The 20323-nt window shown below is 36.6% G+C and overlaps 1 protein-coding gene across 1 annotated transcript in view; it reads right to left on the reverse strand.

Moving 5' to 3' along the window:
• ROBO2 (roundabout guidance receptor 2) overlaps window positions 1-20323 on the reverse strand; it is a gene marked incomplete at its 3' end in the record, with an annotated part of 701349 nt that overhangs the window by 100164 nt on the left and 580862 nt on the right. The window contains exons 11-15 of the mRNA XM_079766360.1: window positions 15403-15484; window positions 14814-14976; window positions 13017-13183; window positions 9031-9152; window positions 930-1161 (exon numbers count right to left, since the gene is read on the reverse strand). Of these exons, the coding sequence (XP_079622486.1) occupies window positions 930-1161; window positions 9031-9152; window positions 13017-13183; window positions 14814-14976; window positions 15403-15484 (766 nt within the window). The remainder of the gene's footprint in view (window positions 1-929; window positions 1162-9030; window positions 9153-13016; window positions 13184-14813; window positions 14977-15402; window positions 15485-20323) is intronic.

Consider the following 20323-nt stretch of genomic DNA (forward strand, 5'->3'; position numbering starts at 1 on the left):
GCCTTTAAAAACCTGCACTTCTGCCCGTCAATGCATCACACTGCAAACCAATGTCAAGATAACCTTTTCATGTTTTGCTTATTATAGGACATGCATACTTGAAAAGCTCTTTAGTCAAATGAGCATTTACATGTTAGCATGAACAACTGATATACATTTTCTTGAATTTAGTATATTAATTTATATAAAGTATGTTTAGGAAAAAAAGGCTTTTTTTTTTTAAATGGAGCATATACATAAAATTAGTACAAAAACAGGAAAGGAAGGAAATTTATTTTACTTGGCATCTGACATTTTTTTACTTTTATGATAGACTTTATTATAAGCCTGTAGTTAAGTAAAGAAGACACTAGTAAATGGACTGGTTGAGGCCTACATTTATTTCATGTCTCTCACAGGTTGACTTTAAAGTACAGGAAGAAAAGTTCTAAAATGGGGAGGGCAGAAAACAACTATAAGAAGAAAACTGTTGCAAACATGCGGCCTTCTGAATTAGAAATTATGAGTCAGATCAGCAGAGGCCACAGGGAAGAAAACTTCAAGAAGAAAATGTCATTCTTTACTGCACCAAAAAAAGAGGCGTGACAATGAACAGCCTGTGCTCTTGAGTTTCTAGTAGCCTGTTTTGACGAAGCCAAGTGAGCCTAATCCATGGAAAAAAATATGGGAAAATATTATAATCAAGTTCCAATGTACTGACAAAGAAGATTGGGACAAATGTTTACAAATTATTTGAATGTCTTGGTTTTTTTTTGAATTGTCAAATTTTATGGAATTCTCAGAACAAAAAGAGAAAAATAGCACTTCCTGGATTCACTTTTAGAGTCTCTCTTGCTATTCTTCTAAGAAAGATGATAAACTAGAACTTCAACAGAAATTGGTTTCATTATGGTCTAAGTTAGGTTCATGTTAGGGATCTGAATACTGACCTTCTTCGGTAGTACGAACTGTTTTGGATTCACTATCCATTCCTTGGAACTCATTAAAGTAAGGTCGTACTTTAATTTCATAAGTAACCCCCTTTTTCAGATTGACCAGGACAGCATTTCGCTCATTTGCGACTTTAGCATCTAAATTCTGCCATGTTGGTGTGGCCTGCAGGCCTGAGGTCTGGCGATACATCACACGGTAGCCTTGAATAAACTGGGGCTGCCGGTCCACCTGAAAAACAAAGCAAAAAGCTTTTGAAACCAAAGGGAAGTATTTTAGACATCACAGTGGCTCCATCCTCATTTCTCTTGTCCCTGTTTCTGTCCTCATCAACTATCATCAGATGATGCCACAGCTTTCTAACTCACATCCCAGCATCTTATACCCTCTTCTAAATCTGACTTCACATTGTTCCTAAGTTATTATTTCAAAAATGAAGAGTGGAACAACTCTCTATCCTGTTTAAAATACTTCATGGTATCCAAAATACCTACTTAATTAAAATTCTTTGGATTAGCACAAAGTCTTGTCAAGACCTAGACCTGCCAATTTTTCTAGCTCCATTTCTTATCTGTTTGTTCTTTTTCTATATTCAAGAATTCCTGGTTTTGTGGTTGCAAATATAGTGTGGTGTTTGTTAGTGATTTCCATTCTCATCTCTTGTCCATTCACGAACACCTTCACTCAATCAAAAATAGTTTTTGAGTTCCTACTAATAAGCACCAGGAATTTTGCTAAAATGTAGGGACTTGTATGCATGCATATATGCCTAACCAATGGACACAGACACCAGGGGGGTGAAGGCATGAGTGGGGGGTTAGGGCATGGGTAGGGGGTGAGGGCATGAGTGAGGGGGTGGGGGAAATGAGGGGATAAGGACACATATGTAATATCTTAATCAATAAAGAAAGAACATATTAAAATGTAGGGATAAAAAGTGAATAAAAGGAGTCAGTCCTTGCCTTCATAGAGCTTTGAGCCCAAGTGGAAGATGGGAATTGTTTAATGATCACCCAAACAATGTTGTCATAGTAATAACAAATAGACATAAACAAATGCTATGGTTGAGATGTAAAAGGGGCTAAGAAAGACTGGAGTGGAGAAGAATTTGGCTGGATCAGGAAGAGAAGATGAAGTTTCCCTGAAGGAGTGCTGAGATCTACAAGGACAGTGGAATCTATCCAGTGGAAGAGCAGAATCAGCGTGTGTCCAATTCCTGTTGATGGGGGAAGCATGTGAAAGTCCAAAAGTTGTGGAGCTAGATCATCTGTTTTAAATGCATAAAACAGTTTATACCCCTCAACAGATATTAAAGACTTTTATTAATTTACCAATAGTCCCACTACTGGCACAATTTGACAACTTTCTAGATCCTTTCATTCATTTAAGGTACAGAGGATAAACAGCTGTTCTTGAAAATCTGATATTTTGAATCTCAAAACTGATATCAAATAGAAATTTTAAAAATTAGTTCACTCATAATAATTACATAAAACCAAATACATAAAAATGTAAGCTAAAAATGAAACATGTTCTCTTTATACATTTATGAAACAATCTTTACTGGAGAACTACCATTTTTTTTCATTTTCAGGGAGAAAAGGACTTTTAGCTTTTTTAAATGTCTTACCATGTTTCTAGAAATGCTTGACAAATATAAATACCATAGCACCTTCTCTAATTAACATTCCATATATTATAGTTTGCTAGCCATATTCTAAAAGGCCTTTCACTTGACATATTTCACAGTCAAAGGAAGTGTAAAATTTAATGGAGAAGAGGTGGAAGACCTCATTTTATGAAGTTTGAGGAGAAAGGAAAGAATATGTAATGATAAAAATGGTTATTTCAGCTTTTTAAAATTTCTTTATTCAACTGTGAACACGTTATAAACAAATGTTATTCTTTCATGTATTAAAATCTAACTTCTTGAGTTGCAGCATTCAAAAAAATTTTACAGAATCACGGAACAAAGGAACAGTTTTTCCCCCCTGTATTTAAAATGGCCAAGTTAGAAAAACCCATGAAGTTGGTGAAAGTAGGCATGTGTGTTTCTATGTATAGTTAATTCCAGTTTCACAGATGAGTCTCATCGAGTAAGAATTCCTTTATCCACCTGACAGCTTTCTAACCCTCAACGATTTTCTGATATTAGGCTCCTCTGGTGTGAGGCTATGTCATGAAAAAGTCAGCCCAGTTCTGATGCCAAAGCCATGGTCTTTGAATCCTCGTCCATGCCACGAGTTTGTGTTTACACCAATGGACATACATTTTTGAAAAGCAGAAGTTGTTCTGACATTAAAAACAAGGCAACTAAAAAGCCAAAAGTTAAATTTATGAGAGCCATAGGGAGATACCCTTCATCCAAACTGTCAGTGTTCCAAAATATCACCCTAGCATATGTTAAAACAACATTAAACTTGCATTTTATAAAATTCTCTGCATTCGCTTTAAGTGAATTTATATACTGAAAGAAAGACATAACTCACAATAATAGCTTGTTAATACTGAAAGAAGCAAGCTGTGTTTTTAAGAAGTACATTAAGCAGCTGTTTCCAGATGAAGGGAGCCTGTAAATCAGGGTAAGTTGGTTTTCTCCATGTTTGGTTTTCATTAATTAAGTGTTTTAGGGAGTTTATGAAGTTAATGTTTACTATACAACATTGCCTTGCTCACTTCGGTGTATATGCCTTCAACCAGCATATTCTAATGACCCACTTAATAACTAAATAGTCCAACTGGATTTTGTGCAGTTGCAATACATTCTTTTCTGGAAAAAAAGTTGTTGTTACAGGTGGAAGCAAAAATGAAAATGCTGAACACTGACTTTAAAAAAACTAAGTGGCATTTTTATTGGATATGCATTCTACGCTATTGAGTTCTGAAGCACATTTTGACAGGTGGTCATTTTCAAGTAAAATCATATGCTTGTTACTAATTTTATTACCATTCTGATTATGAGTCTGGACATAATTCCATGGGTTTATAAAATTTTAAAATTTGGTATTTTCTGAAATATGAGTAAAAAAAAGTTGTCTTAAGGAAAAAGTGACATGATGAAGAGAGGTTTAGTCTCAGTTGAGTTACAGCTTAGCCTCAAACTTTCTGAGTCTCAGGTTACTTAATTTGTTCACATAACACCCATGTTACAAGGGCACAGACACAGTTAAAGGACTACTATAAGTTAAAACACTTTGCAAGTTTTAAAGATGCACAATGATAAAGCACCACTGTTAAGTAAATGATATACTAAAAAACAGGTGTACACATGTGTCCCTCATATCATCATTTGCATTAAAATGTTTAAGATGCGTAATATCTATCTTTTCAATGTAAAAAAAAAAATCCACCTAAACTCAAAAGTCAAAACAAATTTTCTTAGGTGAGCTTGGTCCGCTAAGTGACTGGTCTGGACTTAGCTTAATTCTGAGCCTGGTTCGCCAGGGCACTCTTTCACCTCCCGTAGCTGTAACATTTAAGGGCAATGAGTCTGTGATTCTTTTTGTCCTTGAACCAACACACACACACACACACACACACACACACACACACACGCACACACACACCAGAATAAATATTTTTAAATGTACTAATTATTGCCATTTTTCTTTGTGAAGCAGCCATTTTCTTATCATTTATGCCAACCCTCATTATAAAAATAGTCATTTTTAGAATGTAGCATTGCTAACTATTGCGGTTTCAAGATTAGCTTTGTGGAGCATGTGTGTTTTGTTTTGTTTGTTTGTTTTTAGTACAAATGTCATGTATGTTTGGTAAATGAATCCTGCCACCTATTACAGATACCTTCTCACTTGGCCCCAAATCTAAACACATGGGCTGGGAAATATAATTGCCCCCTTAAGCCCATCACATCTGTAACTCAAACCATGTGATAATTTTAAAAGGACATGCACATTTAGGAAGTTGAAAATAGGACATTGAAATGAAATAGTTGGTCATAATTCCTTTGATAACCAACCTCACCCCCAGTCGGGCTTTATTTCACTACATTTACCTCTCAACTCCATGCATATCTCATGGGGAGCAACACTCTGTGATATATTAAACATTTTCTTTTTTAAAATAAAAAAATGTATGAAATAATTGAGTTGATCATGTATCAGACAGTTACTGAAAGTGTATTTCATAAATGATGCTTTGCTCTGAAAAAAACAGAAATTAAAAATATAGATTCCAGACTCTCAGAAGTCAAGATCACGAGGGAGAGAGATACGAAAACCAGGAATGACAATCTTGTTGGGATGTAAAGATGACTATGACAAGGTCCCTTTCCTGAATGAACTCCCAGATTACTGACCTGTAGTTTTGATCTGATTTGATGTGTTCTTTTTAACTCAATGACTTTTAAAGTGATTGACTTCATGAACCTAATGACTTTGATTCTTATCCAAATAATTCCCACATTTAGAAGCAGCTTTAAAAAGCCCCTTCAATAGAGCAGATAAGACTTTTTCAATTGATAATGAGTAAAAATCTGCTATTAAAAATACAACTATTTCCTTGGCCTTGTTAGTTTTGTATCTAGTCAAAGCTACAGAAAATGGATGAGGCATGACAGATAATCACCCTACTGTGCCATTGGAAAAAAGATGAGGTCATTATGTTGCCTTCATAGGAACAGAAGAATCGGGATCATTATATGCAGAATATAGAATGTCTATGTGAAATTATACAAAAATGAAAGTAGAAACAATGTAATCCTAGTCATAATTACTCTTAAAGTGTTATAAACTTAGTTTTATTTTTGCTAAAGTATTACTCAGTTTTGTACTTAGGGGCCAAAAACATGACTGATCAGATGGTGTGGTTTAAGAAGCAACAAAATGCCCTGCTCAGGACCACATGCTGAAATCCCTCCATTAAATATCCCACTGCGTATTTGTCTACAGTTTGTCTTTACAGTGAAATCACTGCGAGCAGATTTGAAGTAAGGAAACGCTAATGTTATTCTTACCTATAAATATACATGGGATTTAGGAACATTATTCAATCTGTCTGTATTGGTTTCCTTTCTTTCTTTTTAAAAAATATATTTTATTGATTTTTTACAGAGGAAGGGAGAGGGATAGAGAGTTAGAAACATCGATGAGAGAGAAACATCGATCAGCTGCCTCCCGCACACTCCCCACTGGGTATGTGCCCGCAACCAAGGTACATGCCCTTGACCAGAATTGAACCTGGGACCCTTGAGTCCACAGGCTGACGCTCTATCCACTGAGCCAAACCGGTCAGGGATCCTTTCATAAAATTATGAAATTAGAGTAAAGAGCCTTAACATCTCTAAGTTTCACCCGTTCTAATAAGTAAGACCTCCATATTTTCTCAAAGAGAAGTAGATGAGAGGTAATATCTTTTCTGTTTTTTGAGGATGGAATTAATCACTTCCTCTTTGATTGAAATCTGTCTATAGGGAGCATATATACTTGTTATGGAACGTATTCCTGTGTACTGTCATTAAGAATTTGCATGACAGAAGGCAGCAGATCGATGATTCTCTCTCATCATTGATGTTTCTATCTTTCTCTCCCTCTCCCTTCCTCTCTGAAATCAATAAAAATATATTAAAAAAGAATTTGCATGATTTGTGTCTCTTTATATAGCCCCTGTACAGACACACATTGGGTACAAAATTGTTTCTCAAAAAAGGCTGTTGGACTGGATTTGTTCAATGGGCTTATTATTGAGAGAACACTGGAAGAATTCTATTCATTGTGTTCTATATTTCAAATATAATTAATTAAGATTGATGAAAATAACCTTTTTCCTCCTCAATTTTCTTTGTTGATGAAATTAATGGGAATGGGTGAGACAGTTATTTCCCCAAAGAAACTTGGAGGAAAGGTAATTCAGTTTTTTGATCTTTTTAAATTTTTTTACTTATAGTCATTCTTCTACAATAAAAACAAACAAAAAACAACAGAGACATAATTATAAATACTTTCTAATTAAGATTATAATTAAAGTGAAAACTCTTCTAGGTATGTCTAGCTAAAATATCCATTACTTATATAACATACAAAATCTATCACAAACACAAAAGACTGAAAGAATGCATGCCCTTCTGTCATCCTGATAGATGTCTTCATGGATTTTTAGAAATTATAACAGAGATCTTTGACACAAAGGAGAAGTTGGCACTAACTGTATTAGGCTCGAGGAAGATTATCTCTCTCTTCACAAAACACAGACACACATGTAGACTCAAGCACATGCACAAATATTAGCATTTTCTAATGTGACTAATATGGCTATTTTTATAGTATTTGTTGTTTCTACTCAAGTGGATACTATGTGGGTCAAAAAATTTTGTATTTTGAAATGACAGTGGGCAGGTTGACATTTATTAATGCACTAGATGCCGGGTGCACGTCACTTGTGCACTGAGGAGGGGGATCCCTCAGCCCAGCCTGTGCCCTCTTGCAGTCTGGGACCCTTTGGGGGATGTCCACCTGCTAAGCTGGCAGGTGGACATCCCCCAAAGGGTACTTAGTGCTGCTGCAGAGGCAGGAGAGGTTCCCACCACCACTGCTGCACTCTCCAGCCATGGTTGAGCTCACCAGATGTGAGCCTGGCTTCTGGCAGAGCAGCGCTCCCTGTGAGAGCACACTGACCACCAAGGGGCAGCTCCTGCATTGAGTGTCTGCCCCCTGGTGGTCAGTTTGCGTCATAGTGACCAGTTGTTTCACTGTTCCGTCGATTTGCATATTAGCCTTTTATTATATAGGATGCAATGGAACACTTTAGCATATATTAAAATATTAATTTATTTCTTAAAACTCATTAATTTTTAAACTTAAATGTCAACTTATTAAAATGATATATGTACATGTTTGGTGCTGCTGGATGAGATTCAACTAAAAGAATATAAAGATGTTTGATTTAAATTCACAAGAAGTTTTCATCAAAATTAAAATATTTTGTGTTTCAATTACCCCATTAAGAAAGTAAGAAACAAACTACAGATTAGGAGAAAATGCTACAAATTATATATCTGATAAACAACTTGTATTCAATATATAAAGAATTATTACATGACTGTAATAAGAAGACAAACAACACAATTTAAAAATGGGCAAATCATTTAAACAGAGATTTCTCTAAGGAAGATATATAATTGCTCAGTAAACATGAAAAGATTCAAAACATCAGTAGTCATGAAACAAATGCAAATGAAAACCACAATGATATACCATTCATCATTCACTAGAATAGCTATAATTAAAAAAAAAAACCACAGGAGATAAGAAGTGTTGGTGAGAATATGAGAAATTAGTAAGGATGTGGGAAAAAACACTGGAATCTTAAAATATTGCTAGTGGGAACATAAGATGTTATAACCACTTTGTAAAACATGTTGGCAGTTCATCCAATGTTAAACACAGCATTATTGTTATTACTCAGTTTCTAGGTAAATATCAAGATAAATGAAAATATATGTTTACTTGTACACAAATGTTCATGACACCATTATTCATGATAGCCTATAGTAGAAACAACTCAAAGGTGTATCAGCTGATGAATGTACAAAAAGATGTATATGTTATATCTGTATGCTATTAAGGAATGTTATTAAGAAATAAAAGGAACAAAATACTGATAAAACATGAATGGACCTCAAAAATATTATCCTGAGTGAAAGAAGCCAGGCTCAAAAGACCACATATTGCATTTCATTCCTATGAAAGCAACAGGCAAATCTATAGAGACAGAGAGTAGATTAGTGGTTGCAAAAAGCTCAAGTGAAGGGAATGGAGAAGGGACTGCTGATGGGCACAGGATTTAATTTTGGGATGATGAAATGTTCTAAAATCAGATTTTGGTGATGATTGTATGACTCTGTAAGTATACTAAAAACCATTAAGTTGTACATTTTAACTTTAGTATATGAATTCTATCTCAATAAAATTACTCTTTCATCTATTGAATGCTTTTCTTTTTTTTGTGATTAGTTACACATTGATTTTAAATGGTCAGAGTTTTATTACCATTTTTTGGGTTGTTGACTTATTTTTTCTTCTTTGGTTTGTTTTCTTAAAGGAAAAAAAGAGACTATTATTAACATGGCCTTTCAGAACTTACTGTCCATGTGACTTGAACAGTCGTGGGAGTCAAAACAACCGGAGTGTGAAGACGAACAATGACATCTCCTAGTTCCTTCTGTACTTGTCTATGGTCCACTCCTTGTGCTGGTGGGCTGATATCTACAGGTAGACAACCATTCCCAAATTTTAAAAATTCATAGTAAAATTCCAATGTATATTATATAAGCTAATAATATGCCATTAGAAATAATTACAGGGGAAAATTGTTAAAAAACATCTTTGTGACAAAAACATTAAAGAGTATTTATATACTACCACCATGCTAAAACATAATTTAAAAGATTATATTTATCTTCACTAAAATAATATTAATAAAAGAGTATATGCAATCCCTCACCCCATTCAAATGCATTGTTGTGCAAAGTCTCATCATTTTCTTATTAAAGAATAAAGAATGTGCTGTTTTCTATGGAAACATCAGTTTTATATAGATGTTAAAAGACTTTCTTGAGTAGTTAATGGGGTAATATCTGAAAACTGCTGTCTGGGAATTTATTTAATACTTTGTTCCAATTAGTAAATTGTGTGTTCTTACTCCTTGACCTACTTCAGACTAGCAACATGGAAGAAAAGTAATCAGAGGGACTGGAAACTTGAAGTATATCATTAAAGGTAAACAAAGTGAGGGGAAAGGGGAAGAAACCCCCAATATTCACAACAATACTTTTGACCAAAACAATTAAAATACTGATAAAATGTTCTAAAGTAATAAAATTTAAGCAGTGCTCCAATATCCAACAAAAGGTTTTTAAAACTATTGCAGGGGACAGGGCTCAGGGAAAGAAAGAAGAAAAAACAGATTTCCAATGTTTGAAATGATATATCTTTAGCCATACATTGTTCTGGCCCCTTACTTACCATTCACTTAAATACTCTTTTCTTGTCCCATATATACAACTAGAGGCCTGGTGCACAAAATTTGTGCACTTGGGGGGGGGGTGGTCCCTCAGCCCAGCCTACGTTTGGGCGCCCTCGGGAGATGTCCAACTGACAGCTTAGGCCATCAGTAGGACATCCTTAGCCCTGCTGCGGAGGTGGGAGAGGCTCCCGCCACCACCGCTGCACTCGTCAGCCATGAGCCTGGCTTCTGGCTGAGTGGCGCTCCCCCTGTGGGAGTGCACTGACCACCAGGGGGCAGCTCCTGGGTTGAGTATCTGCGCCCTGGTGGTCAGTGCGTATCATAGCAAGTGGTCGTTTTCCACCATCAGGCTGAAACTGGCTCTCTGACATCCCCCAAGGGGTCCCAGATTGCGACAGGACGCAGGCCAGGCTGAGGGACCCCACCGGTGGACAATTGGGGCTGGGGAGGGACACAGGAGGTTGGCCAGATGGGGTGGGACCACGGGAGGGCTCCAGGGCATGTCCGGCCCATCTCGCTCATTCCTGATTGACTGGACCACAGCAGCAAGCTATTCTACCGGTCAGAGCATCTGCACCCTGGTGGTCAGTGCACATCATAGTGACTGGTCGATTGCCTGCCCACAGGTGGTCAGTGCACATCATAGCAAGTGGTTGAGTGGCCTTAGCATATCATTAGCATATTATGCTTTGATTGGTTGAATGGCCACCTGGATGACCGGACACTTAGCATATTAGGCTTTTATTATATAGGATGGTTTATATTACATGATATAAACCATCCTATATAATAAATGATAGACGTCCAAGTCCATCAAATTGATATGAAATACTGAATTTTACACATACTCAAATCAGCTTCTTTAACTGGTGCACTATAATGCTAAGTTGATTTTTTTCTCCAGCTACCTTATTTAAGAAAGGAAGTCCAACTTTAATTGATTTATTTTCTTAATCTTCTTTTCCTTTATTTTCTCAGGCCACAATACCACACTCTTGAAAAATATTTTAAGTACATCTCTCAGCCATAACTTAAATGGGGTGCACTAACTTAAATTGGGGCATCAATAATTGGGACCTACACTTTGGTGACTATTTTCCATTTCCTTTTTTTTTTTTTTTTTCGTCCTTAACATAAACAGCATCGCAAGTTTTATTTAAAACAAAAAATATTAATATTAGGTGAATAATGTTAACCTTTATGGATATATCTGTGGTTTATTCTTGTGATGTTGATGGTGCAAGTATCTGCTGCCTTACTAAAATAATTCTAAATTCTATGGTATTTATTTTATTTTTTAAAATTCTATGGTATTTAATATCTTTTAAAAATAAGAGCGCATACAGCAAAGCATTCTTTGAAAATAAGAGCTTTTCAAATAGCAAAGCTGCTGAAAGTGGTATCAAAAACATCCTGATGTTCAGGCACAAAACATGTGTTTTCCTATTAAACACCTGTTAAGAGAATATAAGCATTTTTTCTTCATATAGTCTCTCAGCTGGAAAAAGTCAGATCACAAACCACTTTTCATTAATGTTTTATTTTGCTTTACTTTTTCACCAAGAAATTATTTTATGAGTCAAGAATTAGTGACTGACACAGATATTGAATGATCCAGGTTTGAGGGGTTTAATCACACCACAAGCCTTCCACATTCTGGTATCTCTCCATCTTCCTTCACTGCCTGCTTTCTATCTACACAGGTAAAATGATATAGGTATTATTATTTACTGATTTAAAACCATGCACCTTTTCCTCTTTAAGTTCAATAATTTAATTTAATTTACTCATTAAATTTGGACACACTAAGAGCAATTGGATCCAGGCAAGGTAAAATATAACCAGTTTCAGGTCTTCAAATTCCTTGTTGTGCTTTTTCTCTCTCTTGAGACAGGTTCTTTACCTACAGGTCCTTTATTACGGAAAATTAATCACATTACTGCTTACAGAACAATAGCAAGTGGCAGTCCCTCCTCCCTTGACTGTCATCATGTCAGCAATATTACAAAAATCACGTGGTAACTTTATTTCACTTGATTTCTTTAAGGTGCCCTTCTCTGTTATAATAGCATGCTAGTAACTATTGCTGAACTACATTATAATTATAATAATATTTTATGGCTGTATGGTGCTTTTCATAGTATAAAAATACTACTTTGAATTATATCTCGTTCAAAGCCTTTAACAAATAAGAAATGATTAACCCTTTCTCAAGAACCTGTAGGGAATAGGTTTTAACAAATAATAAAGCAACCATTTCTATTTTATTAATTCTCTTTGTCTACTAGTAGGAAGAGAAATTAGAATGCCACATTTTATATTAATCCTTAGACTCCAATGACTTCTCATTTTGAAGAGACAGGCTCCTAAAAATGAAATGAGATGTCTTCCATTTAATCTTGTTATAATGTTCTGGATAGGTTTTTTTGTTTTTAATTAGTCAAAAGAATTACATACCTCTAACTTGATTTACTCCTTTCTGAAACAAATTGCTCCTTTAATTCTCTGGTTTAATAAAATTCTTGTAGCGATTCTTGTCAAAATTATCAAAAACATCAGTAATATCTGCCAGGCACCTGAACACAGACTACTGGGCCCACTCCCAGAGCATCTGAGATGGGGCCTGAGCACCTGCATTTGTAACACGGTCTCAGGTGATGAGATGTTGCTTTCATGGAAATCACACCTTGAGACCCACTGCACTATAAAAACAAAATTTCTAAACAGTAGGGAGTAATTATGTCTTTATCTGGGCATCTTATCCATTCCAGATCACTGTGTAATTAATTTCAAAAAAGGAGAAATATTTTCCTCCCTTTGAAATATAGTAAAGTCTTAAATTAGTTTATTCACTCTTACTATGTGAATATATTCAGTTATTTTGTTTATTTTGTACTAAATACACCCTGACACCTCCAGAAAAAGGATACACTCACCAAGGTGAACAGCATGTTCCCTCCAAACTGGGTCAGTGGGTCAGTTCTAATGAATCATTATAACAAGTAATACAGACACATTTATCTTTCTAGTGCAATCCCTCTGTTCTTAAACATGCGCTAATGCCTCCTTCTAGAGCCAGTCATATTTACAGCTCTTGAAATTACCTTGTGTGCGCACAGGATCTGACATAGGGCTTGGGTCACTGAGACCTTGGGGGTTGATCGCTCTGACCATGAATAAGTAGATTGTATTGGGCCGCAATCCTCTCACTGTATAGAGGGTGGTCTTTACATGGTTTGCCACTGTCTGCCAGCTATTGCTCACTGATTGGCTGAAACAAGAACAGAAATTTCATTTAAGGTGCAGTCATAAAAGTACTGGAAATGGAATTGGGTATCAATGACAAAGGTTAATGGTTGAAAATTAAACACACCCACATACACACACACAAAACACTTGGAGTGTTCAGCCCAATAAATGAAACATTTGGATGATTTCAGTTTATTCAACAACAAAGCCGAGCCCACCTAACAAAAGTGCCATGCACAACAAAATTAAACTCAGCCCAGGAGATGTGACAGCCCTTTGCTAATGCACAGCAGCCCACTAAATGAATACCTGTGAGAGGAACAGAGGCCAAGATCACAACGTCAAGTTTATACAATAAATATGGTCCTCATAAATGTGTACATATACATATGTGTGTGTGTGTGTGTGTGTACCTTGAAAATAATTAACCTGTAGAAAGAATAAATGGACTACAGAGTAAATTATGCCAGTACACTTTTCTGTTACAAGGTGTGTTTCCTTTTGATCATTTCCACATGCAATATTATAATAAAGCCGTCTAAAACTACATATCTGTAAAAGAAGAAAGGAAGCCTGGTTTGAGTATTTTCCCCTGGTCACATTTTTAATAAAATCATACATGACACAGTATTGTGATTTCCCATCTGGGAATGAGGACCTATCTCCGAACCCCTCACAGCCAGTTACAGACAGCATGCCTGTTTAGAGCTCTTTGTCTGAGATCAAATATTCCTTTTGTTTAAAATGAAGAGAAAATGCAATTTTCAGCACCTTCCATTAATTTTTCAAAAGTAAGTCCGTATGCATCAAAGCATGGAAATTAAAGAAAAACATATTTTGAAATTTGAAAACTATGTGCTCATCATTCCATTAAATGGACTACAAGAGACTAAAATGAAAGCATTTTTAAGCATCTGTCTTAACGCTTGGAAAGACAGTGGTCATCACTATCCTTATAATGGCAAATGAAAGCACATTGAAATTGAATACAAAACTATATTTTCCTATTTGTATAAGTATTTTATCAAATTCCCATAAGACAATTTTATTATGACATTTGCTAGCTTATAGTTTATATCCTTAAACTGATGACAATTAATTCAAGTAACAATTAAACATATCTTTTATTTTCAGCAACCAGAGGTACATACAATAATTTTTTAGTTGTAGTTTTTAATTTTCCCTTAAGCATAACCAATAGATATATTCAAATATTTAGCATAAAACAATGGAATTATTTTAAGTTCTTCTCTAAGTATTAGGAAGCAAAATTCCAGGGTTCTGTGCCTCAATAAACATTGCATAACTTAAAAGTTCCTTGTGCCTAATTAAATTATTTTCTGCTTACTTCTAATGCTGAAATTCTCATCTTAAACCCTTATAATGTACAGGGTAAACAAAGGAGCTAAGTGATTATGTCATAATTAGATCCCTATAAACTTAGGCATGGATAATACATATTTAATCTTATAATTAAGGTTAAAATGAAAAAGAAAACACACCTAAGTCTATTCTTGAATAAAGTCAGATTTAAAGTAAATTCTTAAAATGTACTGATTAATCACATCCTTAAAATAAAAAAAAATGCAGGAGATTTTAGGACATAGGAGCTAAAGCACAACCCAATGGAGAAAATAGGAACTATCCCATACCTGAACGCCTCAATGATATATGAACTTGCCGGGAGGGTTCCAGGGGTACCTGGTTGCCAGGACAAGGTGACGCTGTTCTTAGTAACATCAGTGACCTGTGGTTTGGATGGTGGTCCTGGCAGGTCATTTAAATCATAATTTTTACTGATTGTTGCTCCAGATTCTATAGAGGACAAACAGAAAAAGCTTAATTCCTGAATGCATATGCTGATGACCATGGTTAAAAAATAAAAGTTGTCTATTAAAGAAGTTGACCTAGTCAGTGAACAAAAGTATGTAAGTGAACATTTGCTTTTCCTACATGTTACTAAATGTTTGCCTTCTCACATGATCATTAGGATTGCTTTCTCTTTAGATTGAGAAAATAAAATAACAAGGTTGTCAAGGAAAAATGTATCAAATTGCATATATGCGCTGCTATGTGCAAGAGGTGCAGGAATTAAAAAGTGGCATGACAATTTTTACATTTAATGAATTCAAAATATTGATCTCTTCTTAACTTGGTATTTGATAATGAGATAATCACTAAAATGGACTCAAGATTTCTTGAGTAGATAATTTCTGGGAAGATAATTCACAAAGAATTCACCTGTGACGTCCAGCACAGCACTCCAGGAAGTCTCCCCACTTGAACTTGTAGCCACACAAGTATAAGTTCCAGTATCAGAAATCTAGTGAGCAAGGCAGGGAGAGAATTAAAGTGTATAAAATAATTTTTTGAAAATATTGAAAAAATTAAAAAAATACTAAATATTTCCCTTTAAAGAGATCAGTATTCAGCTGTATTTAAATTGTAGCAGTGTAACAGTGAATGGAATGTAATTGTATGATTAAAAACAAACAAATCATGCCAATGGAAAATTGCAATTTAGAGCTGAAAGAGACCACAGAAATAATCTAATACATAACTCATTTTATAAGTATACATAAAAGTAGCCATTTTATTAAAATATTTCTGTTATTTGTTGAAGAATAACAAAAGACTTTTAGGAATAATTAATATTATAATCAAAAGTTCTATTTTACAAATGTAAAATGCAGAATACTCTATGATCATGCATTGACAAAAACCCCAAGATCAAATAAGATGTGTGGTTGAGCCCTGTGGGCTTACATTGCAAACATTAGTTGGTATCAATTTAGGGCTGAAGGAAGAGTGAGACTGGAAAGAGAAACTGATGACCACACAGAATAAGGCAAGTTAGATATAGAATCGAAATTCTGTGGTGAACATGAGCCTAATTGTTGATGAAATATGGGAGTTCATAGAATATACTACCTGCTGGGTTCAAAATGTAAGTGTATGGATGACTGAACTTTTCACAATTGATTCTCAAGTAAATCTTTAGTTCATGGATGTTACTGTCATTCCATTTTAATTTATTTTACATGTCATTATGTATTTTAACCTAAGGTTCAAATTGCTCTGGAACGTCATTCTTTGCCATATTATCTTCCTACAACTATCTTCCATTATGGAAGTGATGATGGGGGAGATCTTTGTGGGAAAAGCTCTTCTTTCAGATGTGGCTGAGCACATTACAGTCATTAGAAATCTTTTCATTTAAGAAGCATCACTCACAAACTAAATATAATGAGCCGAGTTGGATTTTAATGGGATGTTCATTTGAATACGGTCTCTGAAAGAGTAAAGAATTTGCATTTTATTATAGCTGTTGAACTAAAATGTAGCACTTGTTATTACCTGCAAATGCTAAAAGAAGGGCATGTAGGTAAAGCTTCTTAACGGATCTCCTTGTCATTGTGGGGAGATACAAGTCTGCCATTAGCTGCGGTAGATATGTTTTAATGAGTGTTCAAATATTCTACTTCTCAAAAGATACAGATTCAGCTACCAATTAGCTGAACTATAGGAACACAATGTTCATCATTCTATTTCCCCCCTTGCATTAAGTACCAAAAAAGAAATAGTGAGACACAAAGGAATATAACCTACAGAAAGTCTTTTGATATGAGTGAAGTACTGTAAAGCCCATTTTTATCTCCCTTTAAAGACAGTCATATTACAGAAAGAGAATCATTTTTTCGAGTTTCGCAAAAGTGTTATCAAAAGCCTAAATCTCATTGCTAAAAGTCACTCCTATGCCATCATCATCATCACATTCATTTTTATTCCTTCAACTTTAAATAATGTCTTTTCTGATCACAAGTATGTCAAGGCTTCCCCACCCTTTTCCTTTTATCCTTAAGCAAGTGCTTCAAAAAGAGATTCATGTGCTGCCAGCCTCCGTCACCTACTGCTATCCTTGTGCAGTTGGCTGCAGACAAGCCCCAGGAGCCTGCATCTCAGACAGACTACTCAGGAGCCTGTCAGCGGGCTCAAAGTTTGACATCATCAAGCACCCACCTTTAATTGCTTTTTTCAAACATTACTTGGGATCCTGACTATTCAAGCACAACCTCTAATTCAGCAGTACAGTGAAACTGCATTAACCTCCATGGCCCAAGTCTGCCTTTAGCCCAGAGAGAGAGGTTAAAATGTTTACTTAAGGGGAGTTGGCATTAATTTCTTAATAACTCCCATTTTGTTCATAGAAGAATAACAATTAATTTACAATCAATAAAAAGACAAGGCTAAAATCTATATTAATTTATTTTTCTTTTAACTGAATTAAAAAGCATTTTTTTTCTACTTCGAGCAATAATTATATGCTTGTGTCTCAAAATAAAAATGCATTTAATATATTGAATATTTGTGTTTCTGTGTGTACACACACAATGCAAAAATAGAGAAGTTCTTTCTTTTTGTATATGTATCTGTATGATATACTGATAAATACAAACTAAGTGTGTGATTGCAAATAATTTGGCATTGTAAGTGAACATTATGAGTATTTTAAAAGGGAAAAATTCAACATTGTTTTTGGAGTTTTTTGCTTTGTTTTTTCTTCATCTTGGTTCCTATTTCTCGCCAGAGACCAGATTCTACTAACTCTTCTTCCATTGAACCATTTTCAGTCGATTTTTTATTTGTGCACTATTATATCTACCATCTTAGTGCTGGCTCTCATTCCCAATCTTTTGATTACTATAATATATATTCAAGTGTTGGCATAGTTCTTGCTGCATAAAGGGATGCTCTCTATATTTGGTGAATGAATTGAATATATTTTTGAAGGGCAGATCACCCCCATGATATATCCTCTTGGTAGTTACACCTTGTATAATTCCTCAGCTTGCCTGTGGAAGGCCTGTTGATTTACTTCTTTTTTTTAAAATATATTTTATTGATTTTTCACAGAAAGGAAGTGAGAGGGATAGAGAGTTAGAAACATGGATGAGAGAGAAACATCGATCAGCTGCCTCCTGCACACCCCCTACTGGGGATGTGCCCGCAACCAAGGTACATGCCCTTGACCGGAATCGAACCTGGGACCTTTCAGTCCGCAGGCCGACGGTCTATCCACTGAGCCAAACCGGTTTTGGCTTGATTTACTTCTTGCCAACAGAATTGAGCAAGGGTGTCAGAATGTCATATTTCTGATTATACTGCTAGAACTGCAATGCCTCTCTTGCTAGGAAACTCTCTCTCTTGTTGACTTTGAGGAAGCAAGCAATCACATTGGGAATATCCATATGCAAGGAACTAAAGGCAGCCAACAGTAAGCAAGAGGCTAAGATCATCAGTCACAAGTAATTGAGTGCTGCTACTATTATGTTGCTTGGAATCAAATCTATCCCAAGTCAATCTTCAGATGAGATGACTCACCTGATTCTAGACTTTTGGACCCTAAAGCAGAAGACCCAACTAAGTCATGCCCAGGCTTCTAACCCACAGGCATTGTGAGGTAGTAAATGTGTTATGCTTTAAGCCTCTATGTTTTTGCTGATTTGTTACACAGTAGTACATAGCTAATACAATACTCAGAAGTAAACATTTATTTTGATTGAGTTGATCCTGAAGCAGGTCTAACTTATATAAGTTGGCAGGAACAGTCATCCTCTGTTAAAAGACCAACAAGGCTTATTCTTGTCCACAGGTTTACATTTAAATTCCATAGCAAATTAACCTAAAATGTAAGATATTCTATGAACTAGTTAAACCTGCCTCCTATTATGTAGTCTCATTTCTTTATTTTTTTCACACAACTGTTTGGTCAAGCCAATTTATCCACATTTCCTTATAAACTTCCTTTGTTCATGAGTTTAAATCATCTGCATTTGTCATTTTAAAATTATTTAAATATTCTATTCATATCATTAACTTTATGTAATTAAGATTTTTATGTACATACTAGAGGCTCAGTGCACAAAATTGTGCACTGGGTGGGGGGTGACCTCAGGCTGGCCTGTACCCTCTCGCAGTCCAGGACTCCTCAGGGGATGTCCCCCTGCCAGCTTAGGCCTGATCCCTCTCACAGTCCTGGACCCTCCGCTCCTTACCACCTGCCTGATCACTCCTTACCCCTCAGCTCGCTGCTCCTTAGTGGCAGGCTCCTTACCGCTGGGCTCACTGCTCTTTAGTGCCACTGCGGAGGTGGGAGAGGCTCCCACCACTGCTGCTGCACTTGCCAGCCGTGAGGCTGGCTTCTGACTGAGTGGCACTCCCCCTGTGGGAGCTCACTGACCACCAGGGGGCAGCTCCTGTGTTGAGGGTCTGCCCCTGGTGGTCAGTGCACATCATAGCTACAGGTTGTTCTGGTCGTCCTGCTGTAATAGTCACTTAGGCTTTTATTATATAGACTAGAGGCCCGGTGCATGAAATTTGTGCACATGGTTGTGTGTCCCTCAGCCCACCCTGCACCCTCTCCAATCTGGGACATCCATCTCACAATCCAGGACTGCTGGCTCCCAACCACTTGCCTTCCTGCCTGCCTGATTGCCCCTAACCGCTTCTGCCTGCCAGCCTGATCACCTCCTAGTCACTCCCCTGCCAACCTGATCAACACCTAACTGCTCCCCTGCTGGCCCGATTGCCCCTAACTGCCCTCCCCTGCCGGCCTGATCTCGCCCCCAACTGCCCTCCTCTGCTGGCCTGATCTCGCCCCCAACTGCCCTCCCCTGCTGGCCTGATCTCGCCCCAAACTGCCCTCCCCTGACAGCCAATTTGGTTCTGATTGGTCGTTTTCTATGCCAGTCAGCATCAAAAGCTCCGCCTCCTAGGAAGCCATTGGCTCCTCACAGTTCACCCAGATTTGGTTCTGATTGGTCAGTTTCTATGTCAGTCAGCGTCTCTGGGCCTATCTCTGGGCCTGATCAGAGATGTGGGGCTGATCAGCAACCCCCTGCTGAGGCCCTGAGAAAAACAGAGGCTCAGCTGCTGAGGAAGCCTGGAGAGAAAGAGAAAGGCAACGGCTGATCAACAGCTGCCATGGAGGCTGCAGATCAGACCCTGCCTCTCTCTTCGGGCCTTTCTCCGGGCCTGATCTGCAGCCCCAGTACTGACTGCAGGACTGACTTCAGGTTGTTTTGGACATTACAGACCCTGGGTTTTTATATATTAGGATTGGTTTCAATGAAGAGGTAAAAACTTTCTAAGTCTGTTTAAA

The sequence above is a fragment of the Cnephaeus nilssonii genome (genome assembly GCF_951640355.1).
Source record: "Cnephaeus nilssonii genome assembly, chromosome: 3".
NCBI classification, from domain to species: Eukaryota; Metazoa; Chordata; class Mammalia; order Chiroptera; family Vespertilionidae; genus Cnephaeus; species Cnephaeus nilssonii.